The sequence below is a fragment of the Notothenia rossii genome (genome assembly GCF_949606895.1).
Source record: "Notothenia rossii genome assembly, chromosome: 1".
In the NCBI taxonomy this organism is placed as follows: domain Eukaryota; kingdom Metazoa; phylum Chordata; class Actinopteri; order Perciformes; family Nototheniidae; genus Notothenia; species Notothenia rossii.
In genome coordinates this window covers 6,680,347-6,702,544 of record NC_136912.1, presented here as the reverse complement: position 1 = coordinate 6,702,544, position 22,198 = coordinate 6,680,347, and the positions used below count along the sequence as shown (strand labels likewise).

Genomic DNA, 22,198 nt, shown 5'->3' with positions numbered 1-22,198 from the left:
ATGGTGGACTTTTAGCCCTCATTTACTAATCCCTTAGTTTGCATTAGCATTAGGCAGTGCTTCTGTATCATTTCAATGTTATTCTTTTACTCCCCTACATTTCAGAGGGATATAATGTACAGTCTGACAGCTTTAGTTACCTTCAAAAGCTCATACACTTCAGTTCATTACTGAATCTTGAACCCCTAATTGTTAAACATTACACATCACTTGTTCGACTCGGGGCAAAGTGTCTTGCCCAGGGACACAACGACATGCTGACTGCAGTGGGACTCGAACTTGCTACCTCGATTCAAAGATCAGCGCACTACCCCACTGAACCACAGCCTCCCAGCCAAACCATCTACAACAGTAAAATACTGCATTTGCAATTTAACGAACCCTGTGTTTATTTATTCCAACATATCTAAGATAGGATAAGCCAATATAAAAGAGAGCGAGGATAACATCCACTGTAAAATGAAGAATAAGCAAACTCACTGAAAACACACAATGCTCTCAGTGAGCATTAGAAGTGATGAGCGACTAAATATTCATAATGAAGTTTTGTATTTTGAGATCAATTTCCCAAATGACCGACCCAATGCACCCGATAGCTGTAGTGCCCAGTTTGAGTCAGATTCTACCCAAAAACTCATACAATCAATCCAAGATAAAGTTATAACAGTGACACTAACAGATGTTCAATGTGTCTTTGATTATCTTTGTGTCGTGCTAATGCCACTTTGACTTTATTTAAGGATTTACATGTTTCCCCCCAATCATTTCAAATGACAGACCCATTAAAAACACATACATCATAGCAGGAAGAGAACACACAAACACCTTGCATCAGTTACCCTTTTTCCCCATATTTATTTGAAATGATTTCAAATGATAAAAACATGGTTGATTAACATGAAATGACCACAGGGGTTTTTGCTCTTCAGCGTGGACAGTGTGAGGAGACGTTAACGTGAGCATACATCCGGGACAGGAAGTGTAGTGACATCGTTTAGTCTTCGTCTCTACACTACCCGTCAGGTGGATTCATACCAAACGGGATCCCCAGAATGTTGGCTCGTTGGCAAACATCGTCGCACACATCCATTCAGCTCATTCACCCTCATGGCCGAACATCCAGAGAAGTGCTACTATCACACCAAAGCTCACCGACTTGTTATAATCATTTCTCTTTCCTATATTACAAGCTTTTTACAACATAAAAATAGATCAATAACTATGATTACCATATTCCTTAATGTCAATATACAATATTTATTGCGTTTTCAAATAAACTTGTTTCTTATTTACCTTGTTGTCATCATCTTTACCCCCCTAAAAAACAAACAAAAAGCACAGGTACCCATGAGTGACAACAGACCGGTGTAAGGCATGACCAGCAGGGGGCGCTGCAGCATTGAGAATCATGTAGTTAGTGTTTTAAAGTCAAGATTAAAGAGTAAGTGAATAACCTGTCTGCTTCCACAGCTCTCTGGCACTTAAGTGTTGCTTCGGTCTTTCTTTTTGGTTACCAACTACCATCTGTACAAACTGCTCCTTGCATAGCAATTCATCTAAATATCTTTCTCTGGCCAAACACACTTACAAAAGGGCCACCAGCAGCAAAAGGTAAAATGATGGATTCCAACCAGCTTTTCAACGGACTTCCCTTGGACAGGAAGTAGATAAATGATCCCTCATAAACACCTCCAATCATACATACTTGGTCGAGTAAACGAGAACATAATTTAGTGTTGGCCTCCGCTGAGTGATTCTCAAACACATCAGGGACAAATCAGGGACGCACCCTCGTAGTGTCTCTGGATTTTTGTCACATCCACGTGAATCCTGATCCCAGGGGTTTTCCTGTTATCATACGTGCATAAATAAGCATCATGCACAGTGTCTCGGCTCGTGCAACGTCGGCTGAAGATAGACACCCCCAAAAATAAAAGGAAAGTAATAAGGGGTACCAAAGTAAGACAAAACAGGGATGTGACCCTCTCCAAAGTGTAAAAAACTAACGACCTGTGGATGTTTCCGGCAAGCTTTCCAGTAGGGCTGAACGATTTGAAAAGTGTGGGATCATTTTTGACTTGTGTAGCAGTTGCGATTTTAGAAGGAATGATCATTTTTACATAATTATTCTACATTTTTTTGAAAATATATGAATGATTATGTTTTGATTTTAGCAGGGAGTCTAAGAAAACATGATATGTAGACAAGTTAATACAACATTTAAAGTTGTATTCTTGACTCACATTTAACCCTTTTATTGTGGGTCCTTCGATATAGAAACTGCAGTCGGATTTTTTTTGGCATTTTGATCAGATTTTCAAAGCATTGTTCAGCCCTATATCAAAGCATTTAGTCGAAAAACAAGGAAATCAAATAAAAAAGTCAGTTATAAATCGAACATGTATGGAAACTGTCCTGTGCAGATCGTTTAACTCCACCCGCTTTTGGCACACTGACACAGAATTCAAGCGCACCCTCACCTGGCACTGCTGGAATGGCTATTTAAAGACACAAAAAAACCAATAAAAAAATAACCGTTATAAGCCCCACACATTCATGGCATTATCAGTTTTCGTGGGGATTTCCTCAGCTGCAAACATTCATTCACAAGTCTCTCATTGTAGTGTTTAAGTCCCCCCCCCCCACCCTCCCCCTTCAAAAACTAATGCTGACACCAACATATTAAAATCAAACAGAATTATGAAAATCACCATTATTATCATGATTAAAGAAAAATGGAGGAATGCACAGACGTGGAAGTGTTTGGAGTTTCGGTCCTGATATGATATGAAGCCTCTGAGCTCCGAGTGGTTTTCTGTTCCTTGTGCAAAGACAGAAGAAAGGAGAGCGGCGAGAAGTCGTAGTGTTGTGCTTTCAGCTGGTGGATTTAGTGTTAGTGTGTGTGTTTTGAGTGCTTCTTCTTCACCACTCTGTCTCCACCACGGCTGACTGAGAGTTAAAGTCCTGAGTTCACCTCCCGACGGGCGGAGCAGGAGGAGCCCCTCGCATCATGCCTGAGGACAGAAGCAGAGACTCAGGTTAGTGCCGTCAGTTCATTAAAGAATGATCTGTGATTAATCATTATCAAATCACAAGTTTAAAACACTAGCATTTACTTTGGAGATAAAACCAATACACGTGTGGTGTTGGGATAAAGAAGCTCACAATTAACTGGTAACTTTAGATAGATAGATGTATATATATACAGGACTGTCTCAGAAAATTAGAATATTGTGATAAAGTTCTTTATTTTCTGTAATGCAATTAAAAAAACAAAAATGTCATACATTCTGGATTCATTACAAATCAACTGAAATATTGCAAGCCTTTTATTATTTTAATATTGCTGATTATGGCATACAGCTTAAGAAAACTCAAATATCCTATCTCTAAATATTAGAATATCATGAAAAAGTATACTAGTAGGGTGTTCAACGAATCACTTGAATCGTCTAATTAATTCGAAACACCTGCAAGGGTTTCCTGAGCCTTGAAAAACACTCAGCTTGGTTCAGTAAACTAAATCACAAGTATGGGGAAGACTGCTGATCTGACTGCTGTCCAGAGGACCGTCATTGACACCCTCCATCAGGAGGGTAAGACACAAAAAGAAATTTCTCAAAGAGCAAGCTGTTCACAGAGTGCAGTTTCAAAGCACATCCACAAAAAGTCTGTTGGAAGGGGGAAATGTGGCAGGAAACGCTGCACAACCAAGAGAGATGACCGCAGCCTTAACAGCATTGTGAAGAAGAGTCGCTTCCAGAATTTGGGGGAGCTTCAAAGACAGTGGACTGAAGCTGGAGTCCAGGTATCAAAAGTCACTGTTCACAGACGTGTCCGGGAAATGGGCTACAATAGCCGTATTCCCATGGTCAAGCCACTTCTGAACTCAAGACAACGGAAGAGGCGTCTGACTTGGGCTAAGGAAAAGAAGCACTGGACAGTTGCACAGTGGTCCAAAGTCCTCTTTTCAGACGAAAGCAAGTTTTGTATTTCATTTGGAAGTCAAGGCGCCAGAGTCTGGAGAAAGGCTGGAGAGGAGCAAAATCCAAGTTGCTTGAAATCCAGTGTGAAGTTCCCACAGTCAGCGATGGTTTGGGGAGCCATGTCAGCTGCTGGTGTTGGTCCACTGTGTTTCATCAAGCCCAGAGTAAATGCAGCTGTGTACCAAGAGATTTTAGAGCACTACATGCTTCCGTCTGCTGAAAAGCTCTATGGAGATGAGGAATTCATTTTCCAGCATGATCTGGCACCTGCCCACAGTGCCAAAACCACCAGTAACTGGTGTACTGACCATGGCATTACTGTCCTCGATTGGCCTGCAAATTCCCCTGACCTGAACCCCATAGAGAATATGTGGGGTATTGTGAAGAAGAAGCTGAAAGACACCAGACCCAACAATGCTAATGAGCTAAAGGCCGCTATCGAAGCATCCTGGGCATCCATAACACCTCAGCAATGCCACAGGCTGATTGCCTCCATGCCACGCCGCATTGATGCAGTAATCCGTGCAAAAGGATTCCCAACCAAGTACTGAGTGCATTAATGGACATTTTCAAATGTTTGATTGTGTTTTGCTGTTATAAATCTTTTTTTTTTACTTGGTCTGAGGAACTATTCTAATATTTAGAGATAGGATTTTTGAGTTTTCTTAAGCTGTATGCCATAATCAGCAATATTAAAATAATAAAAGGCTTGCAATATTTCAGTTGATTTGTAATGAATCCAGAATGTATGACATTTTTTTTTTTTTTTTTTTTTAATTGCATTACAGAAAATAAAGAACTTTATCACAATATTCAAATTTTCTGAGACAGTCCTGTATATATTTAGAGGAATCAGAGGTTTTTCTATTTTATAATGCATGTTTAATATATCTTTCAAACCGAGGTGTGCCTTTTCACCTCTGTTTCTTACTTCCTACCCCTTTCCCTCAACCTAAACCCTAAGGGAGTGCATTTACGTAGACGCGTTGTGCTTCTCCACCTCTGTCCTCTATCTCCTAGGGTCAAAGTTCATATGGCTAGGGATTACTTTGACCGATATGCGCCGGCCCGTGCCTTGGACTTCTACACAACTGCTCGGGTCTGGAGGGTCTGAGTGGGGAAGTTCAGGAGATGTTTTCCCTAGATTCGGGATATTTGGCGTAAAGACACGCAGCAATACGTGTAGCTGGAGCACATTCTCACGCTTTTTCAATGCCATGCAATTCATGGTAAACATCCATGCTGGTATTACGGGGGCAACTTTGGGCCAAACTTGGTAATGTGATTAATTTGCGTTAAGGTTTCCAGATTAATCGGCAGCGTTCACAGCCCTAATTTAAATCTTATACAGCCCTAAAAAAAAGGTTAATAATTGGCTAAATATCTCCCTGCTCTCAGAGACAGACCCTCAGCAAGTAAAGGCTCTGTGACAACAAGCTATCAATCATTATAGGAAGACATTAAGAATCCTGGCATTCAAAAAGGAAACTGAATAACGTGTTAACTGTTCAGAAGCCAAGGCTGAGACGAACCTCCTCCTAAATGTGGAACACTCGTTGATATAAGGAACACTCGTTGATATAAGGAACACTCGTTGATATAAGGAACACTCGTTGAAATAAGGAACACTCGTTGATATAAGGAACACTCGTTGAACACTCATAATGACAAATACGTGAAAAGAGACTCCGGCTATACATTGTACAAGACGGCGGGTGAAAAGCTGAAAATAAGTCAATAACAATCTGATGGTGGGGTGACATTTCTGAAGGTAAAGGAATATTTTCAAGAAGAATTATAACTCTTCAGTCAGAATAAAAACACTTTTTTTTTTTTTTTAGGTTTCGTCCTTGTGGGCATGTGCGGGTGGAGGGAGGGAGGGAGGGAGGGAGGGAGGGGGGAGTGTAGTGAGTATACTGTGGTACTGTGAAATTACAATATAAATGAAATGGCATTGATTACTGTACACTATAATGAAATAAAAAGACTTGTAAAAAAACAAAAAAAAGTAAACTCAAACTATGAATCTGAGATGAAGTTTATTGTGATCACGATGTCACTAACAAACTACTTTTATTTATTTTTTAGTGCCCTCACTACCTACTTCAGTAAACGTAACATTAATAGTATCACAAACGGGACAGATTACTTTAACAGCAGACAGATGGAGCCAGAGATTGAAGCAGCTGAGTTGTGAGGTTGTGAAATAAGGTACTAATCATTAACTGTAAAGATAATATAACTGTGAGCACAAACTAAACCAGCTCTAGTTGTCACATGACCCTAACATCCTCCTGATTCATCTCTGATAGAGTAATTAGCCTTTTTGTTTTAACTTCTTGATCTTAAGTTGTTCTTCCAGCTAAATATAGAGTGCCACAGTGACGCAACCTAAAACCCGGAAGTAAGTTAGCATTTTACCACTTCCTGTTCCCTCGTCTCAGAGCCAATGGGATCTCTCCATAGGATTTTTGAAAATAGCTGGAAATAAGGTCTTAGGTTGAAACACATTTAAGAGACGGATAACGTTTTGTTCTACGACATTAAACACATCAGCAGTGACCCCACTGGTGATTTCTGAAGAGTTTACGTGTCTGAAAAACGATGGTTGTTACCGAGTGGCTGAATAGGACTACAGAAGTTGTCGAGGACGTTGTACGTCATTACGCCGAACACGTAAACACTCCTCTGAGTTAGTTTGCCCTGTTCTGCTTGAAAGCAAGTCCCTGCCTCCTGCAAACTGTTCAAACAAACGCTTCAACTTGTACAAATTTGAATCTGTATGTTTGAATATGGCTCTTAAGTTGGCGTGACGTTGAAGCAGCGACCCTGCTGTAGTTCCTTTATAGCATGACGTTAGCATTTTGCTTCTGGCGACTAGATTTATGATTAGAAAATGATAAAAGTAGGGTAGACATGTGGAGATTATCCGGCTGAACAAAACGTGATCCGTCTCTTAATTGTGTTTCAACCATAGACCTGATTTCCAGCTATTTTCCAAAATCCTATGGAGAAATTGCATTACGTTTTTGTGGAAGGAACCGGAGTTTACTTCCGGGTTTTAGGACGCGTCACTGTGGCAGTCTATTATGTTTTCATCACTTTTTTTTATTGGTCCAATAAACTAAACTTGTCTGAGAACACTATGAAAAGTACATAAGAAGCAAACACAACAGAAAGATTAATGAATAAGGAGTTTAGAATAAAAAAGAGTTTTAAAAGTGCGTACCCTTGTTGTTTTTGCTGGGGTAGACCTTGCTGAAATTCCTGTACTCCTCTGGAGCCGGAAGGTCTTCAAGAGGGTGGAAATTAAACTTGGATTCAAAATCATCTGAGGAAGAAAAACGTAAAAAAAAGAAAGAAATGTGAATAAACATTAAATGACCGGTTTATTAGGCAGATATAGACAATTAAGTAAAACAAGAACAGCTTAGAATATCAAATGCACACAAATGGATTACCCTTTAACAACACGGGTTAATAAAACACTTCTTATTCTTGACACAATATGTTGTAACTTGAAGATATTTAGTATAAATCTGCTTTGAGACCCTGAAACTCCTTCATAATAAAAGAAACTAGGAGATAATCTAAAAAATACATACACAAAACATCCTGATACCGGTTAGTAAAAACCATGAATTAATGCTTTGACAAGTCTGCAGACAGACGGCAGGCGAAAAACCTTTTGAAATGCGTGTTTCCTTAATGGAGATTTGGCTAAGCTAACGTTGTAAATGCTCCGACCGTCCACACTCACAACAATGGCCTACAGACATAAATAAACCAGCGACTGTATTCGCCATGACACAGACAGTCTGTGGTTTGTACTTGTTTAACTGTTGTCTAGTTTCTGAACAGATATGATGAGCTGTGAGCTCTGAGTGCTAACAGCTAACGGCTGATGTTTTGCTTTTGTGGTTCTACGTCAGTGACGTCAGGCTGAGATCCTCACCGCTGATTGGCTACCGCAAGATCGCGTCACGGGAATCTAACTCCTCAATCGTGCCGCGAAATTCGCATCAACCGCTTCATGCTCGCCGTCGGATCAAATTTGCGTCTGTCCGCATCTCTGCATTGACTTTACATGTAATCGCAAGGCCCACAAACATCGCATTGCATCCGGCGTGAACGCAGCGTAAGAATTTATAACGTTTTTTTTTTTTTTTTTAAATGCATGTAGTTTTCTAATCAAGCTTCGAATAACTGTCACCCTATTTTATGATATCAATACTAAAGAAAAATAAATCCATTACTAAAATCTGTAATTTGAATAAAGGGATAAATAAACGTTCTCTAACACATTTGACTTGGACGTCTTCTCTGTGCTGCGAGTGGGAGAGCAAACAGTGATCTAGTAGAACGATGTGGAACAGGAAACATAAATACATTTGCATATCATTTCTGCAGCGGAACATTTGACTAGGGACGCATTCATCAGGTCAAAATCAGAAAGAAACCCCACCTCAACTTGAGTGAGGATTAAACACAGCTGAGGGCGATGGGAGAACAATTCTTAGTAAGACAAAAGAACGAAAGATTAGATATTAGGTCACGAGAAGAATCATTTGTAGATCTAAAAAGAAACGGCAGCTAGTCCAAACCATACATTTGATCAAATGTTTTGATCGCGAAAGGGTAAGTATTCCAGTTATCTTGGGATATGCCACTACTCCGGTTTAAAACATGAAGTTCAGTTTAGGAACAAGACGAATTAGAGCCTTGAATAACAGAGTTTCTGACGTCTCAAATGTGGCTTTGACTCCTAACTGCTATACAAAGAGCAAGACAAATCTTCAGGTGATGAATTACAGAGGTGGGAAGTAGTGGACTACAAATACTGTGTTACTGTACTTAAGTACACTTTTCTGGTATCAGTACTTTACTCCACTACTTATTTTTCTGACTGCTTTTTACTTTGACTTCTTAAATGTTGAACACAAATACCTGTACTTTCTACTTCTTACATTTTGAACTCAAATACCTGTACTTTCTACTTCTTACATGTTGAACTCAAATACCTGTACTTTCTACTTCTTACATGTTGAACACAAATACCTGTATTTTCTACTTCTTACATGTTGAACCCAAATACCTGTACTTTCTACTTATTACATGTTGAACTCAAATACCTGTATTTTCTACTTCTTACATGTTGAACTCAAATACCTGTACTTTCTACTTCTTACATGTTGAACTCAAATACCTGTACTTTCTACTTCTCACATGTTGAACTCAAATACCTGTATTTTCTACTTCTTACATGTTGAACTCAAATACCTGTACTTTCTACTTCTTACATGTTGAACACAAATACCTGTACTTTCTACTTCTTACATGTTGAACTCAAATACCTGTACTTTCTACTTCTCTCATTTTCCAAACAGACTGGTTCCTTTAGTCTGAATGTGTGTTTGGTGCGTGATCATTATTATTTAGAGTCATTGCGTGCCTATTGATTTGAACACGATCCGTGTATCCATCATTTCCTGGTCTTCTCTAAAGAAGAGGGACCAATGAAAACGTTGTCATGTTGCCGTTGGTCACCATGGAAACATTCATTAGCTAACAATGACATTATTGTTCTATTAATATAAAGGGAGATCAGGTACTCTTTAAAACAGCTGCTAGTTATGGGTACTTTTTACTGAAGTACATTTCAAAGCCTCTTTACTTTGACTTGAGTAAAGAAGTTTAGTCAGTACTTCTACTTTCACAAGAGTATTTTTAAACACGAGTATCTGTACTTCTACTTGAGTGAAGGATGTGTGTACGTTTGCCCTCTCTGCTGATGAATGAAGATGTAGGAGGAAAATGATGTCGCCCGACTCACCTATGATGGACTTGGAGGAGGGGATGGAGGAGTGGCCGTTCCTGATGGGCGGGGGAGGGGGAGGGGGTCCAGCTGGGGTTCTTGAGGATAAGGAGGAGGAGGATGAGGAAGAGGAAGGTGGAGGGGGAGGTTTGCCCCCCCGGCTGTGAAGCTCTGAGACGGCAGTGCTGTGGCCTCGATACGGGGGCGGAGGAGGAGGAGCGTCACGAGATCCGTTACGAGACCCGTTAGGAGGCACCTGAGGAGCTGTGGGGACAAAACACACACACGATCAGGACGATGTTACTGATTTAATACTGTACTTTATACCAGTGGTTCCAACCTTTTTTTATCTCGTGTAACCCTTGAGCTGGTGGCCATTCTATAATAATAATAATAATAATAATAATAATAATACATTTCATACTTATATAGCCTTGAGATGACGTTGTTTTTAAAGTGTGTACACTTTAAAAACAATGTCATCTCAAGGCTCTATAAGTGACCCAATAACTCATCCCTTATGATCGGCCTACATTTTTAAAAACCATTTGTAATTGTATTTAACCAACTGCAGATTAAATGAAAATCCCTTCTATAACTCACCCTTAATACAAATGCATTCAAACTGGACATTTACACTTATTGTGAGTGAAACATAATTATATTAAGACACGCTTCTAGCTTCTCTTATTAACTCCCTAGAGCTTGCTAGTCTTTCATAAGCTTTGATAGTTCTGGGAGCCGGACACCAGGCTTATGAACATTGATCTTTGTGTGTATATAAATTGCAATCCCTAATCTTTCACCGAACCCCTGCAATCCCCTCAAGAACCCCTAGGTGTCCCTGTAACCCCGGTTAGGAACCCCTGCTTTATTCTGCAAATCTACTATATCGTTTAATATTTATTTCTGTCATCTGGCTGCTACTTCAATACTTTTATGCGTTCAACCTAATTTGTACAATAGTGCTTTTTTATCCTGAATGTTTACTGATTCGTATTAACGTGTGGCTTCCTCTTTATCAGCTCTAACAATGTACATTTCCCCTCTTTGGGAACAATAAAAGGTTTTTGATTCTGATTTAAAGTAACTCAAATTGCTGTTTCAATTATACGATTTGAATGGATGTTGGTGCCAGAACTATCCGAGTCCTTTGAGACTTTCAGGCCTCATTTTGTTGTTACCGTTCAGTGTATCTTTATTAGTTCCCATCCATCACACATTGTAGATAATCGGACATGACGTCATGTAGAGATATTTCGAGCAGTCTGATAACAAAAAAGGTTCCACTGATGGTGCATTCAAGGACACTCCGACATCTGAAACTTCATTAATTATTATTTTGGCTCATTGTTTATCCATCTTTGTTTGTTTCTCTACGAAAACAGATTTCATTATTTCTGTAACTCTTCATTCCTGGAAGTTGAAGTGTTCTTGAACGCACCGCGATAAAGGAGTTTTCCCTGCTTCACTGCTGCAGCGTTTAGAATGACATAACATGCAGAGAAGTATTATATAAAGAGATAACTTTCACAAACAATACAATCAGCCAACCTTATATTTACTGTGATGGATGAACTGTCTGCAGCAGGTTTATTATTTTACTGTTTTAATATCTAACTTTTATGTTTTGGAAACAGTCAGTAATTAACTTATATTGGACCCAATTAGAAACGATTGGCTAACTACTTTTGTGCATATCATTTATTTTTAAATAAGCTATTTACATTTTTAAAGGTCAGTAAAAACTCAAATAAGGCTGTCACAATTATTTTAGATTGATTAACTATCCACAACCAATTGTATTTCAATGATATAAAGCAAACTGAATCTGCACATTTGAGTTGATATCATGGCAAAACAGATCTGCAGAAAGATGCGATTAAAGTTTCATGAATAAATATCAGAACAATGGAGATGTCCTACTTTTCTGTATTTTATATAATTACCTGAAATAGTCCTTTAAATGCTGCAGAAACGTGATGTCTAACAATCTAAAAATGTTCATTATGCATCTGATCTGCACGAGGCTACAGCGATTAAAATACATTATCATGAACAAATGTCTGAAAATGCTACTTTTTTGCCTCATAATTGGAGATTTTATGATTTTCTTACTGAATTTAACTGAATATTTTTAAGATTGAACTGATAAAACAAGACATTTAGAGACATCACTTTGACTTGGGCGAACTGGGATGGACGTCTCACATAATAGAAATGATAGCACATGAAAATAATCTTTAAATGGTCCCTGTTACAGCACTTTGATTTTGAGTTCCACACACTGTAGCTGCTGTTAGTCATTAAGCTTATCAAGTGTAGCACACACAAGGCACAGATCATCAGGAACAGTATTGTATCATGAAACTTAATGTTAAGAGTACAGGGGAAGCAGCAGAGAGCGAAATTGAAGAGGAATGCTGGAAGATTCCACAGAGCTTCAGGAATGCAGAGGAACCAGGAGGCCTCGAGCCGTCCAATCACAACACAGAGCTCCGGCTAACAAGTCCCTTCCTGTTTGTGCGTTCACTCTGAATTCAAATTATGAATTATTATTTTCCACTCCTGAGGAGGAAGACAACTCATCTGAGAGTTTTTCTGTGAGATTCATTGGTTACGCACGAAGCAGCTAGCCAATCAAGCCACAGCCCGTTAACGCCAGGTGGTGAAATACCGTACATCCTCAACTGTAAGAAGAATTACAATTTCATTTCAAGCATCCTTATGCAAGGACTACTCTTAAGCAAATGTGGATTTCGGTGGTCGGTGTAAAATTGTGGAATTCTCAACAGAAGGATCAAAAGAATTGTATATGTATTTTTCGGTTAAAGAAATTGTATAAATTAAGAAAGATGGGACAATATGAAGCAGAATGTGAATAAGTCTATGTACTCTGGTCCTGCATTGGTAAATATTGTTGATTTGATGTCTGTTCTTCATTTGCAGGTCCCATTGTTGTTGTTGTTATTATTATTATTATTATTATTATTATTAACCTTCTTCTCCAGTAGGACTCAGGTGAGGGTGTTGCACTTTTCCTTTTCCATTTGATGTTTTGGTGATGTTGTTTTGTTTCTTTCCGTTAACCGTCAAGTGGGAAATAAGTATTTTTTGTGTTTCTCTTAGCATCCTAAGATACTGTTATGTTTGGCTGTGAACATTTTGTTTTATTATGAAGGGCAGACCATCTATTTTCTATTTATTTTTAGAAAGGGGCAGGTCATATAAGATGCGTTTCTTCTCCCTGCTTCTTTTCGCTCAGTGGTGTGTTTGTAGAGACATGTTTTGTTGGCAATTATTGTACATTGGGTTTTGCGTACCATGAGCGGAACAAATACAAATGAAATGAATCAAAAAACACAGACGCAGCTGAAGATACCATAATAAATATCAAACAGCAACATGACGTGTAACTGTTTATGCCTTTTGTGTGTCCCTTTGAGTAACCAATAAGAGCTACATATGAAACGTAATCATAATAAGTATCCTCGCAGAGCCCTGGCTTCAGAAGAGGACGTTCAGTAGAGCCAAACAAAGTCTTGTCACTGCCCTCTGCTCTACTTTTCAGGAATGGACCTGCAGTAGCTTTTCAGTTTGCTGCTTTAATGCTGCGTTGCACAATAGAGGTTAAGAGATAACGAGTCATAACTCGCTTCGGCCTCTGGAGGAACATTCCTGCTCCTGAGATGCTGTTTTCATCAGAGGGATGCTTTAAACACTGATCCTTAACGTGTTGACACACAGTTACACATGTTCTGTGCTGAAATGATTGAGGAATGATGTAATTGTTGGGCAATATAGAAATAAACAATGTTAAGTGTTTGTGCTTTTTGTTGGAGTTGACTGCAGGGAGCAGAAGGGAAAAGAGAATATACCAAAATAATCATAATGTTCAAGTTAAATCAATAATACAAACAGTGGCAAGCTGCAGTTCTTGGTCTCAAACTAATCTACAAAAACATATTGTTCTCCTACGATGATGATGACCGACTGAGCCTTCAAAATGTTTGGCTTATTTGAAGCCAAGGCGGTGTTTACACGAGAAGGAAACAGGTTGTATCTGCTACTTTTCTCTCGCGTATAGCCCGTTCGTTCACACGAGGCCGTAACGGAAACTAACCCCGCAAACGATAACAGGTCCCAAGGTGGATAGATCTGCAACCGGAACCCTCTGGGGGCCAAACGGCTTTGTGTGTATACGATCATTTCCTGATAACGATGAAGCCATAGCCCCGTCTCTGCTGTAGCATGGTCAGTAGCTACTGTCACTAGCTATTGACCATGCTACAGATGTTAGTGCAACATCTACAGCTCCTCACAGCCATCAGCGACAAGTGGACATGGAGGATTACAGGAACTAAATGTTGCTAAATCCACCGCGGGGCATAAACAGAAGGGAAACCATGTTCGGGGTCTTCTACGCTGCTTTTGGTGTATTTTGTGGCGCCACTTACAGGCCCGGCATATGTACTCCAGCGTCTCCAGCGCTTTCGAGTGGTCTCATGTGAACGGAATACTTTCTTGATATCGTATTCGGTTAGTTTGCGTTTCGTATGCGTTTGCATGTAAATGGGGTCTGAAGTACCCGCAGGATTGTTGCTGTTGTGAGTTTGCATCTCACAACAGTCATCACGGCTAATGTTCAGCGTGATGACGTTTAGTCGTCTGATATTTAGTCCCTTGTTTGCAACCGATTATTAAATTCAACAATGGGGCATTCACGGACGTATTTTGTGTCGTAGAACAAAACGTTAAAATCTATTCAGTTTGTGTTCAGCCACTGACCGCATTATCAGCTTCTAACCACAACCACATTTAAAAAACTGTTCAACGAGGGAACAGGAAATGCTAATTCATTTACAGGTTAAGAGCCATGTGCAATATGTGCAATATGTATACATGCCGGTAATAACTGTGCTATACCTGGCTGCTAAATCCTCAGAACTGTTACAGGATGTGTATTTTGTAAAATGTGTAATATTTTAACATTTGTTATCCTTAACATTTTTTTTTATGCATGCTTCTTAGTTAACATTAAACTGTCTTTGGCTCTTGTTTGCTGTAACAAATGTAAATGTCGCCTCTGTGGGACAGATAAAGGTATTCTGATCCTGATCTGATTTGCCGACGTATTTTTGGTCGTAGAACAAAACGTTAAAATCTATTCACTTTGTGTTAACCACTGAACTTATTATCAGCTTCTAACCACAACCACATTTTAAAAAAACTGTTCAACGAGAGAACAGGAAATGCTAAAATGCAAATTCATTTACAGGAAGAACACAACTCTGCATTAGTATGGGAACTTGACAGTGCAGTCAAAGTCACAGATCGCTCGTCTGGTACTGACTGCTATGAAAATGATGTGGGTCAAAAAACACCCATCTCTCCAAAACATATATGAGCAGTCCATAATCAGACAGGCAGAAAACATAGTGTCTGATCCCACCCACATTCTCCACCTTCTGGTAGAAGATTCAGGGTTCCCAAGAGCAGGCTGAACCGCCATAAGCACTCATTCCTACCTAGGTCCATTAAACTTCTTAACACTAAGGTGTAAGGTAATTTATTCAAAATAAACGTGGATTTGCGTAAAAAAATAGTTTTCCGGGGTTCGGGTGTTTTGTTTGATTTCCAATAAACAAAGTCTTGGCTTTCAGAATATTAAACTTTAAACTACACACAAACGCAAAAATACACACACGCGCGAGCTTCCCCCAGACCAGTAATCGAAAAGAAAATATCTTCCCTCCGTAGTATTTTGATCATTTGCTAATAATCAATCAGATCGATGGATTCCAGAGAAGAGGAAACTTTGAAGGCCTTTTTCTCAAAATGATGACTCGGTGACAGTCATTATATAATGTGAAATATTTTGCTTGATATTTGGAGAACAAAAACAATCCTGATATCATTAGAAAGCTAGGACTCTCCTCTTTCCAACAGTGTGTACGACTGTTTTCGATAGAGCGGGTCACATATGTCCTTACGGGGACAATAAAGTATATCGTATCGTATCAGTGACCTCTAACCTTTGAGACATGAATACTGACGGTGTGTTGACGGTGCAGCTGGTCTTACCTGATCTGCGTCCCGGCGGCTCTCTGCCGGGCGGTGGAGGTCTGCTGCCCGGCTGGGAGGAAGGAGAGGGTGAGGGAGGAGGAGGAGGAGCTTGGCTGCGTCCTCCTCCTCTTTCTCTTTCTCCTCCTCTTTCTCCTCCTGCCCCTCTCTCTCTTTCTCCTGAGGTGTGTTTTTTGTGCAGTGAGTTGTGCCTCTGCGGCAGCTCCGGAGCTCCGCCTCCATCCCCGTGTGACGGCCCGTTGGAGACGCCGCTCGATGTGTTCGGTCTGTAAGGAGGAGGAGGAGGAGGCGGAGCAGAAGAACCGCCTGTCGGGGGTCGGCTTGAAGACGGAGGCGGCTTCACAGCGTTGGGAGAGGTGTGGCCTCTGCTGGGCGTCGGAGGGAGGGGCTTCTCTCGGCTGTGATTGTTGTTGGAGGAGGAAGGTGGAGCGTGTGATTTCTGATTGGGTGTAGGTGGAGCGTTGTTGCGGGCTCCCCCTCTGCTGAAGGGGGGAGGGGGAGGGGGGGCGGAGGTGCTGTGCTTCATCCCGCCGGCTGAGGAGGGGCGAGAGATGTCTGGGAGCGAGGGGCGGTGGGAGCGCTGGTTCTCAGGAGGGGAGGGCTTGTTGGCCATGGAGGGAGAGGAGGAGCGACCTGTGGGGGGGCGAGGGGAGGGGGAGGAGGAGCGACCTGTGGGGGGGCGAGGGGAGGGGGAGGAGGAGCGACCTGGGGGGGGGCGAGAGGAGGGAGAGGAGGAGCGACCTGAAGGGGGGCGAGGGGCCGCGGGCCGGGACCCAGGGGGCCGCAGGGCAGATCTGCCCACTGAACCTCCGGAAGAACCATCTGGGTGAAGGACAGAGAGAAAGGGGTTTAGGACACGACAGAAGAAACTAAAACGTTTTAGATTAAAAACGTGTATTATAAAAAAGGGACTCTCCCTCTCCTGTCGTGTGTGCTATAGGTTTGTGTGCATGTAAATGGTCTGCAAAGGCTAAAATCCCTGTTCTCCCTCTCCTGTAGTGTAGGGCTTCTCGATTATGGCAAAAAACATAATCTCGATTATTTGGGTCAATAATTGATATCACGATTATTAAAAACGATTATCCATTTACTTTGAAAACATACATTTATTGGAGAGAAAAACATTTGAACAGTATGTTTTTAACAGTTGATTGTCTTGAACTTTAAGAATAATTCAACTGAAAAACCAATAAAAAGATATCATAATAATAAAAAAATAATCGTTTTATTTAGATCACGTTGTTTTCGTAATCGTTGCAAGCCATAATCGTAATTAAAATATGATTAATTGAGCAGCCCTACTGTAGTGTTTTCTATAGGTTTGTGTGCATGTAAATGGTCTGCAAAGGCTAACATCCCTGTTTGCCCTCCAAGGGGAGTTTCTCTCCCACACATTAATCTATTAATTGTATTCAAGTGGTAAGAAACAAAGTTAAATAAATGAAAATATTTGACGTAAACTCATTTTTATTGCTTTTATTTTAATACCGCAAACTGAGTATTTGACATTTATCAACTACAAATAATTTGCAGAAGCCACAACCGATATTGAGTGTTTCACATCCTCTGAACAGATTTCTGACTACACCCAGGAGTTGAATGGTCACAGTGGTTCTGTGTCATTTTAAATATTTGATATCTCTAAAATAAAACTGTTCATTAATCATTTCAATCCCTCGTTCTTCACCGCTTTGGCTGCGACCACAAATATGCCTGCTCCGTCGGAGAGGAGTGGAAAGCTGGTCCATTAGGCTTAAAATAACCACAGCCACGTCCAGATCTCCTCATGATTCATGCCGTGTGGGCTTCTGAGTGTTCTCTGTGTTCCGTTCTACCGCATCATGAACGTGGAGGAACAGATTCACGAGTAGAATAACAGAAAGACTCAGTAGAAATGTAGAAGTGTCTTCTTCTCTCTTAGTTTCTCTACTGCAGATAACACGGTTTGTTTGTAGCTGAAATGGAGAACTGACCGATTATGATTGAGGTGATTTACGACGAGCTTGTCTTACTGGACTTTGACTTTTTGTCGCCTCTGGTTTATTTATTTACACAAATTACCAGAGCACTTTTACAACCTATAAAGAAAACATGCAAATTCATAAACAAACATTAGAAACTAAAACGACCTCATCGTTGAATGGCTCCTCAGAATGTCCTCCCTACACTTCACGCACGCTCTGAGATAATGTGTGAAATTGTCACAGTGAGCTTAAGAGTGAGGAGTTACAGCTAAAGTGTATAATGTGAGCTAACGGGGACCAAAGTCTAATCAATTTGGGAAGTGTATTATTATTAATTATCTTTTTTATCTTCACAAATGTATTCATGATGTACAACTTGAATAATTATTTAATATTGTTATTTTGATATTATAGTTTTTCTTTTGAATTATTATTGTTATTTAAGCTTTACCAATTTACTTACCATGTATACTTTGAAGGATTATTGTTTATGTTGTTATCTATATTATATATTTTAGGGATGTCCCGATCACTTTTTTTTGCTCCCGATCCGATTCCGATCATTTGATTTTGACAATCTGCCGATACTGATTTTTCCCGATCCGATCTTTATGTAATGCATTAAGAGAAAAAAAAGGTAACAGATAACGGCTGGTCATCCAACGCGATGAATTCAGCTACCATGGCTGTTATTCTTTTGGCCTTTTCACTGTTCTGGGGCAGTTTCTCTTTCCTTTTAAAAGTCTCTGAAAGTGTCGGTTGTTTCAGTGCCGTTCCCTGATTGGCCGCTGTGTACTCATCGTGTTGTTGTTGGTGTTTGTTTCTCAGGTGGCGTATTAGATTGGTCGTGTTGAACGTAGCTCTGTTCTTTCCACCACGCAGAACCTCCGCCTTGTAAACATTGCCTCTGGCTGTTACACTGCCTTCGCTTTCAATTTTACAATACTTCCAAACTCCTGACATTTTCTCTGTCCCGACCCCCGAGTCACCAGCTGAACGTAGCCTCTCGTTAGCTTACCGCTACTATTAGACACTGCGCCCACTCTGTTGCCAGATTTGAGAGAAATAAGCAACCAGGTCTATGAAAACAAGCCCAAAAGAAGCAATACATACATGATGTTGTGTAATTTTAAAACAAAACTAAGGCCTCAGGATGACTTTAAGACATGAACATGGTCATTTCTGTTTTGTAACATTAAATAAAATAATACAAATATTTTATATAAAAAAATTCCCAGATCTCCGATTTTTTTTATCCAGATTCCGATCTTTTGAAAATCACGTGATCGGCTCCGATCCCCGATCACCTCTAATATATTTGTTTCATTTATATTTTTTATTTTAATATTATTATTATTTTAACTTAGGTCATTTACTTGGTATGTATAAATTGCATGATTTTTTAATTATGTTTTTATATGGACTATATACTTTCAGTCCAACTGGAAAATTCCCTCAAGCACTTCCTGAGATAATGCATTCACGAGGATAAGATGGACAACCTTAAAACATATCAAAGCAATACAAGAATTGTTTACCTCCGACTGGGCGTAGTTTTGGGACACCTCCTTGGAAAAGGCCTCCCAGTCCCATTGGTCCTCCGCCTCCAAAACCTCCTCCTCCGCCGCCGCCGCCTCCACCGCCTCCACCGCCTCCACCGCCTCCTCCTCCTCCACCGCCTCCTCCTGATTCTGGTGAAAAGATGACACCCATGTTAATATATAAAACAAATATGAAAGCAGAACTAGGAATATATTTGAATATTCAAATATATGGATTTTGCAACACCATGGCAGTTGGACTAGGAAGAGCGAGCACAGAAAAGCTAGAATTCGGTCGTTGAACAAACCTATCCATTATGTGTGTTTAAGAGCACGCTCTGCACCAAGTCGTGTACTTAAAGCCAAGTGTTTCTCCTACAGATTGATTCAGCTGCACTGACACAAGGACTGGAAATGTTCCTGCCAACAGCAATAACTCCTAGCTTCATAGCTTGTTTTTTTAAATGTTCTTCAGCTAAACAAATACAAACCAAAATCCCTATTACTTGCAGCCAGAAACCAGGGTGTAGTATTTTACTTTTAGATTCATCTATCTTTGTTTATTACATTGTGGAATTAACACTGCATCGAGTTCTTGGAAATGTATACATATATATTTTTTTTTTATTTGTCTTTTCATTCACCATTAACTGAGAAGCACTTGAACTCAGTACTCAGACATTTGGCAGAATAAATGTCTCTCAGAAATACTGTGCCAAGCCACAAGCAGTTGGAGAACTCAAATATCAATTGGGGCACAAATAAGAAAGTGTTTATTTGATGCATGTGTTGATTTCAAGAGACATGTCTACTACTGTCCAGCTTTACCAGGGTTTCCCACACATAGACTTCACTTGGGCGGGCCGCCCAGGTATATTAACGTCTGCCAAAGTATATTTCGCGACCCATTTAGGCGTAATCTTTTATTATCCGGCCACGAGCACGACGCGATCGATTAACTACCCCTCCTGAACCTGTTTGCTCTGCTTTAGGCGCACCGCAGTAACTCCGCTGCGAGGCTCCGGCGAACAGTTCATGAGTGTGCTGCACTAGCACCCCCCCCCTTGATGAGTGTGTTCCACTAGCACCCCCCCCCCCCTTGATGAGTGTGCTCCACTAGCCCCCCGCCCCCCACTAGCACCCCCCCCCTTGATGAGTGTGCTCCACTAGCACCCCCCCCCTTGATGAGTGTGCTCCACTAGCTCCCCCCCCCTTGATGAGTGTGCTCCACTAGCAACCCCCCCCCTTGATGAGTGCTCCACTAGCACCCCCACCTTGATGAGTGTGGTCCACTAGCACCCCCCCCCCTTGATGAGTGTGCTCCACTAGCACACACCCCCTTGATGAGTGTGCTCCACTAGCACCCCCCCTTGATGAGTGTGCTCCACTAGCACCCCCCCCTTGATGTGTGCTCCACTAGCACCCCCCCCCCACTAGCACCCCCCCCTTGATGAGTGTGCTCCACTAGCACCCCCCCCCCCCCTCTTGATGAGTGTGCTCCACTAGCACCCCCCCTTGATGAGTGTGTTCCACTAGCACCCCCCCACCCCCTTGATGCGTGTGCTCCACTAGCTCCCCCCCCCCCTTGATGAGTGTGCCCCACTAGCACACACCCCCTTGATGAGTGTGCTCCACTAGCACCCCCCCCCTTGATGAGTGTGTTCCACTAGCACCCCCCCCCCTTGATGAGTGTGCTCCACTAGCACCCCCCCCCTTGATGTGTGCTCCACTAGCACCCCCCCCCTTGATGAGTGTGCTCCACTACCCCCCCCCTTGATGAGTGTGCTCCACTACCCCCCCGCCCCCCACTAGCACCCCCCCCCCCTTGATGAGTGTGCTCCACTAGCACCCCCCCACTTGATGAGTGTGCTCCACTAGCACCCCCCCCCCCTTGATGAGTGTGCTCCACTAGCACCCCTCCCCCCCCGACCGAAGTATATTTCAGATCTGTAGGAGACATTTACAAATCCCATATAACATTAACTAAAGGTATCAGGACTGAATGAAATGTTCATAAGAACATTAACGTGTTATTTAATAATAACTCACATTTTGGTGTTTATCTTTTCTCCAATATAAGCTTTATTTTGCTTATAAGGACGTGTTTAATATGTGTATGCATGCTCAGTGACTCACTCTCTATAATGGGGCTGCTCCGGTCATTGACCCCTGAGACCTTCTTTAGTCTGGCGCCTTTATGGATGTCCGACAGCAGCGCTCCTCTGCCTTTGGTCTCATTCGAGCCCAGTTTGGGAGGATTTATGTTCGCCTGCCGAGAAAGAAAATAGAAATATCACATCTCCAGTTCATCTCGTCTGACACGTCTTAAAACATTTTGATTGGGTTCACATGGCACACTTTCACAGAGAGACTCAAGGCTTTGTAAACAAATGTCACATGATGCAGTAGATTGGCCATGTCAGGGATTTTGACGGCAGAGCCTGAAACTTATTTTGTTATAATTAACCATCGCTGGTGTTCATGCCAGGTACGAAACACAAAGAGGAACAGGATGTTCAGCCCAGGCTTCAGGTTTCTCTCCCTTGTTTTCCATTAAATTAATGTGATACCGTTCTTTAAGGAATGGTTTAACTTTTCTCACACTATTATCCCCTTATAGTAGGGCTGCCCGATTATGGCAAAAATCATAATCACGATTATTTTTGGTCAATAATTGAATCACGATTATTAAAAACGATTATTCATTGACTTTGAAAACATCAATTTATTGAACTTTAAAACAAATAATAATTTGAACGGTATCTTTTTAACTGTTGATTACCCTGAACGTATAATTCAACTGAAAAA

At 41.1% G+C, this 22,198-nt stretch overlaps 1 protein-coding gene across 1 annotated transcript in view; it reads right to left on the bottom strand.

Moving 5' to 3' along the window:
* Nucleotides 1-831: 831 nt before the first annotated feature.
* Nucleotides 832-22,198, bottom strand: part of wipf2a (WAS/WASL interacting protein family, member 2a) — a 31,459-nt gene continuing 10,092 nt past the window's right edge. The window contains exons 3-8 of the mRNA XM_079679299.1: nucleotides 21,527-21,659; nucleotides 19,388-19,540; nucleotides 15,886-16,707; nucleotides 9,820-10,065; nucleotides 7,216-7,317; nucleotides 832-3,014 (exon numbers count right to left, since the gene is read on the bottom strand). Coding sequence (XP_079535425.1) covers nucleotides 2,971-3,014; nucleotides 7,216-7,317; nucleotides 9,820-10,065; nucleotides 15,886-16,707; nucleotides 19,388-19,540; nucleotides 21,527-21,659 — 1,500 coding nt within the window. The 3' untranslated portion in view covers nucleotides 832-2,970. The remainder of the gene's footprint in view (nucleotides 3,015-7,215; nucleotides 7,318-9,819; nucleotides 10,066-15,885; nucleotides 16,708-19,387; nucleotides 19,541-21,526; nucleotides 21,660-22,198) is intronic.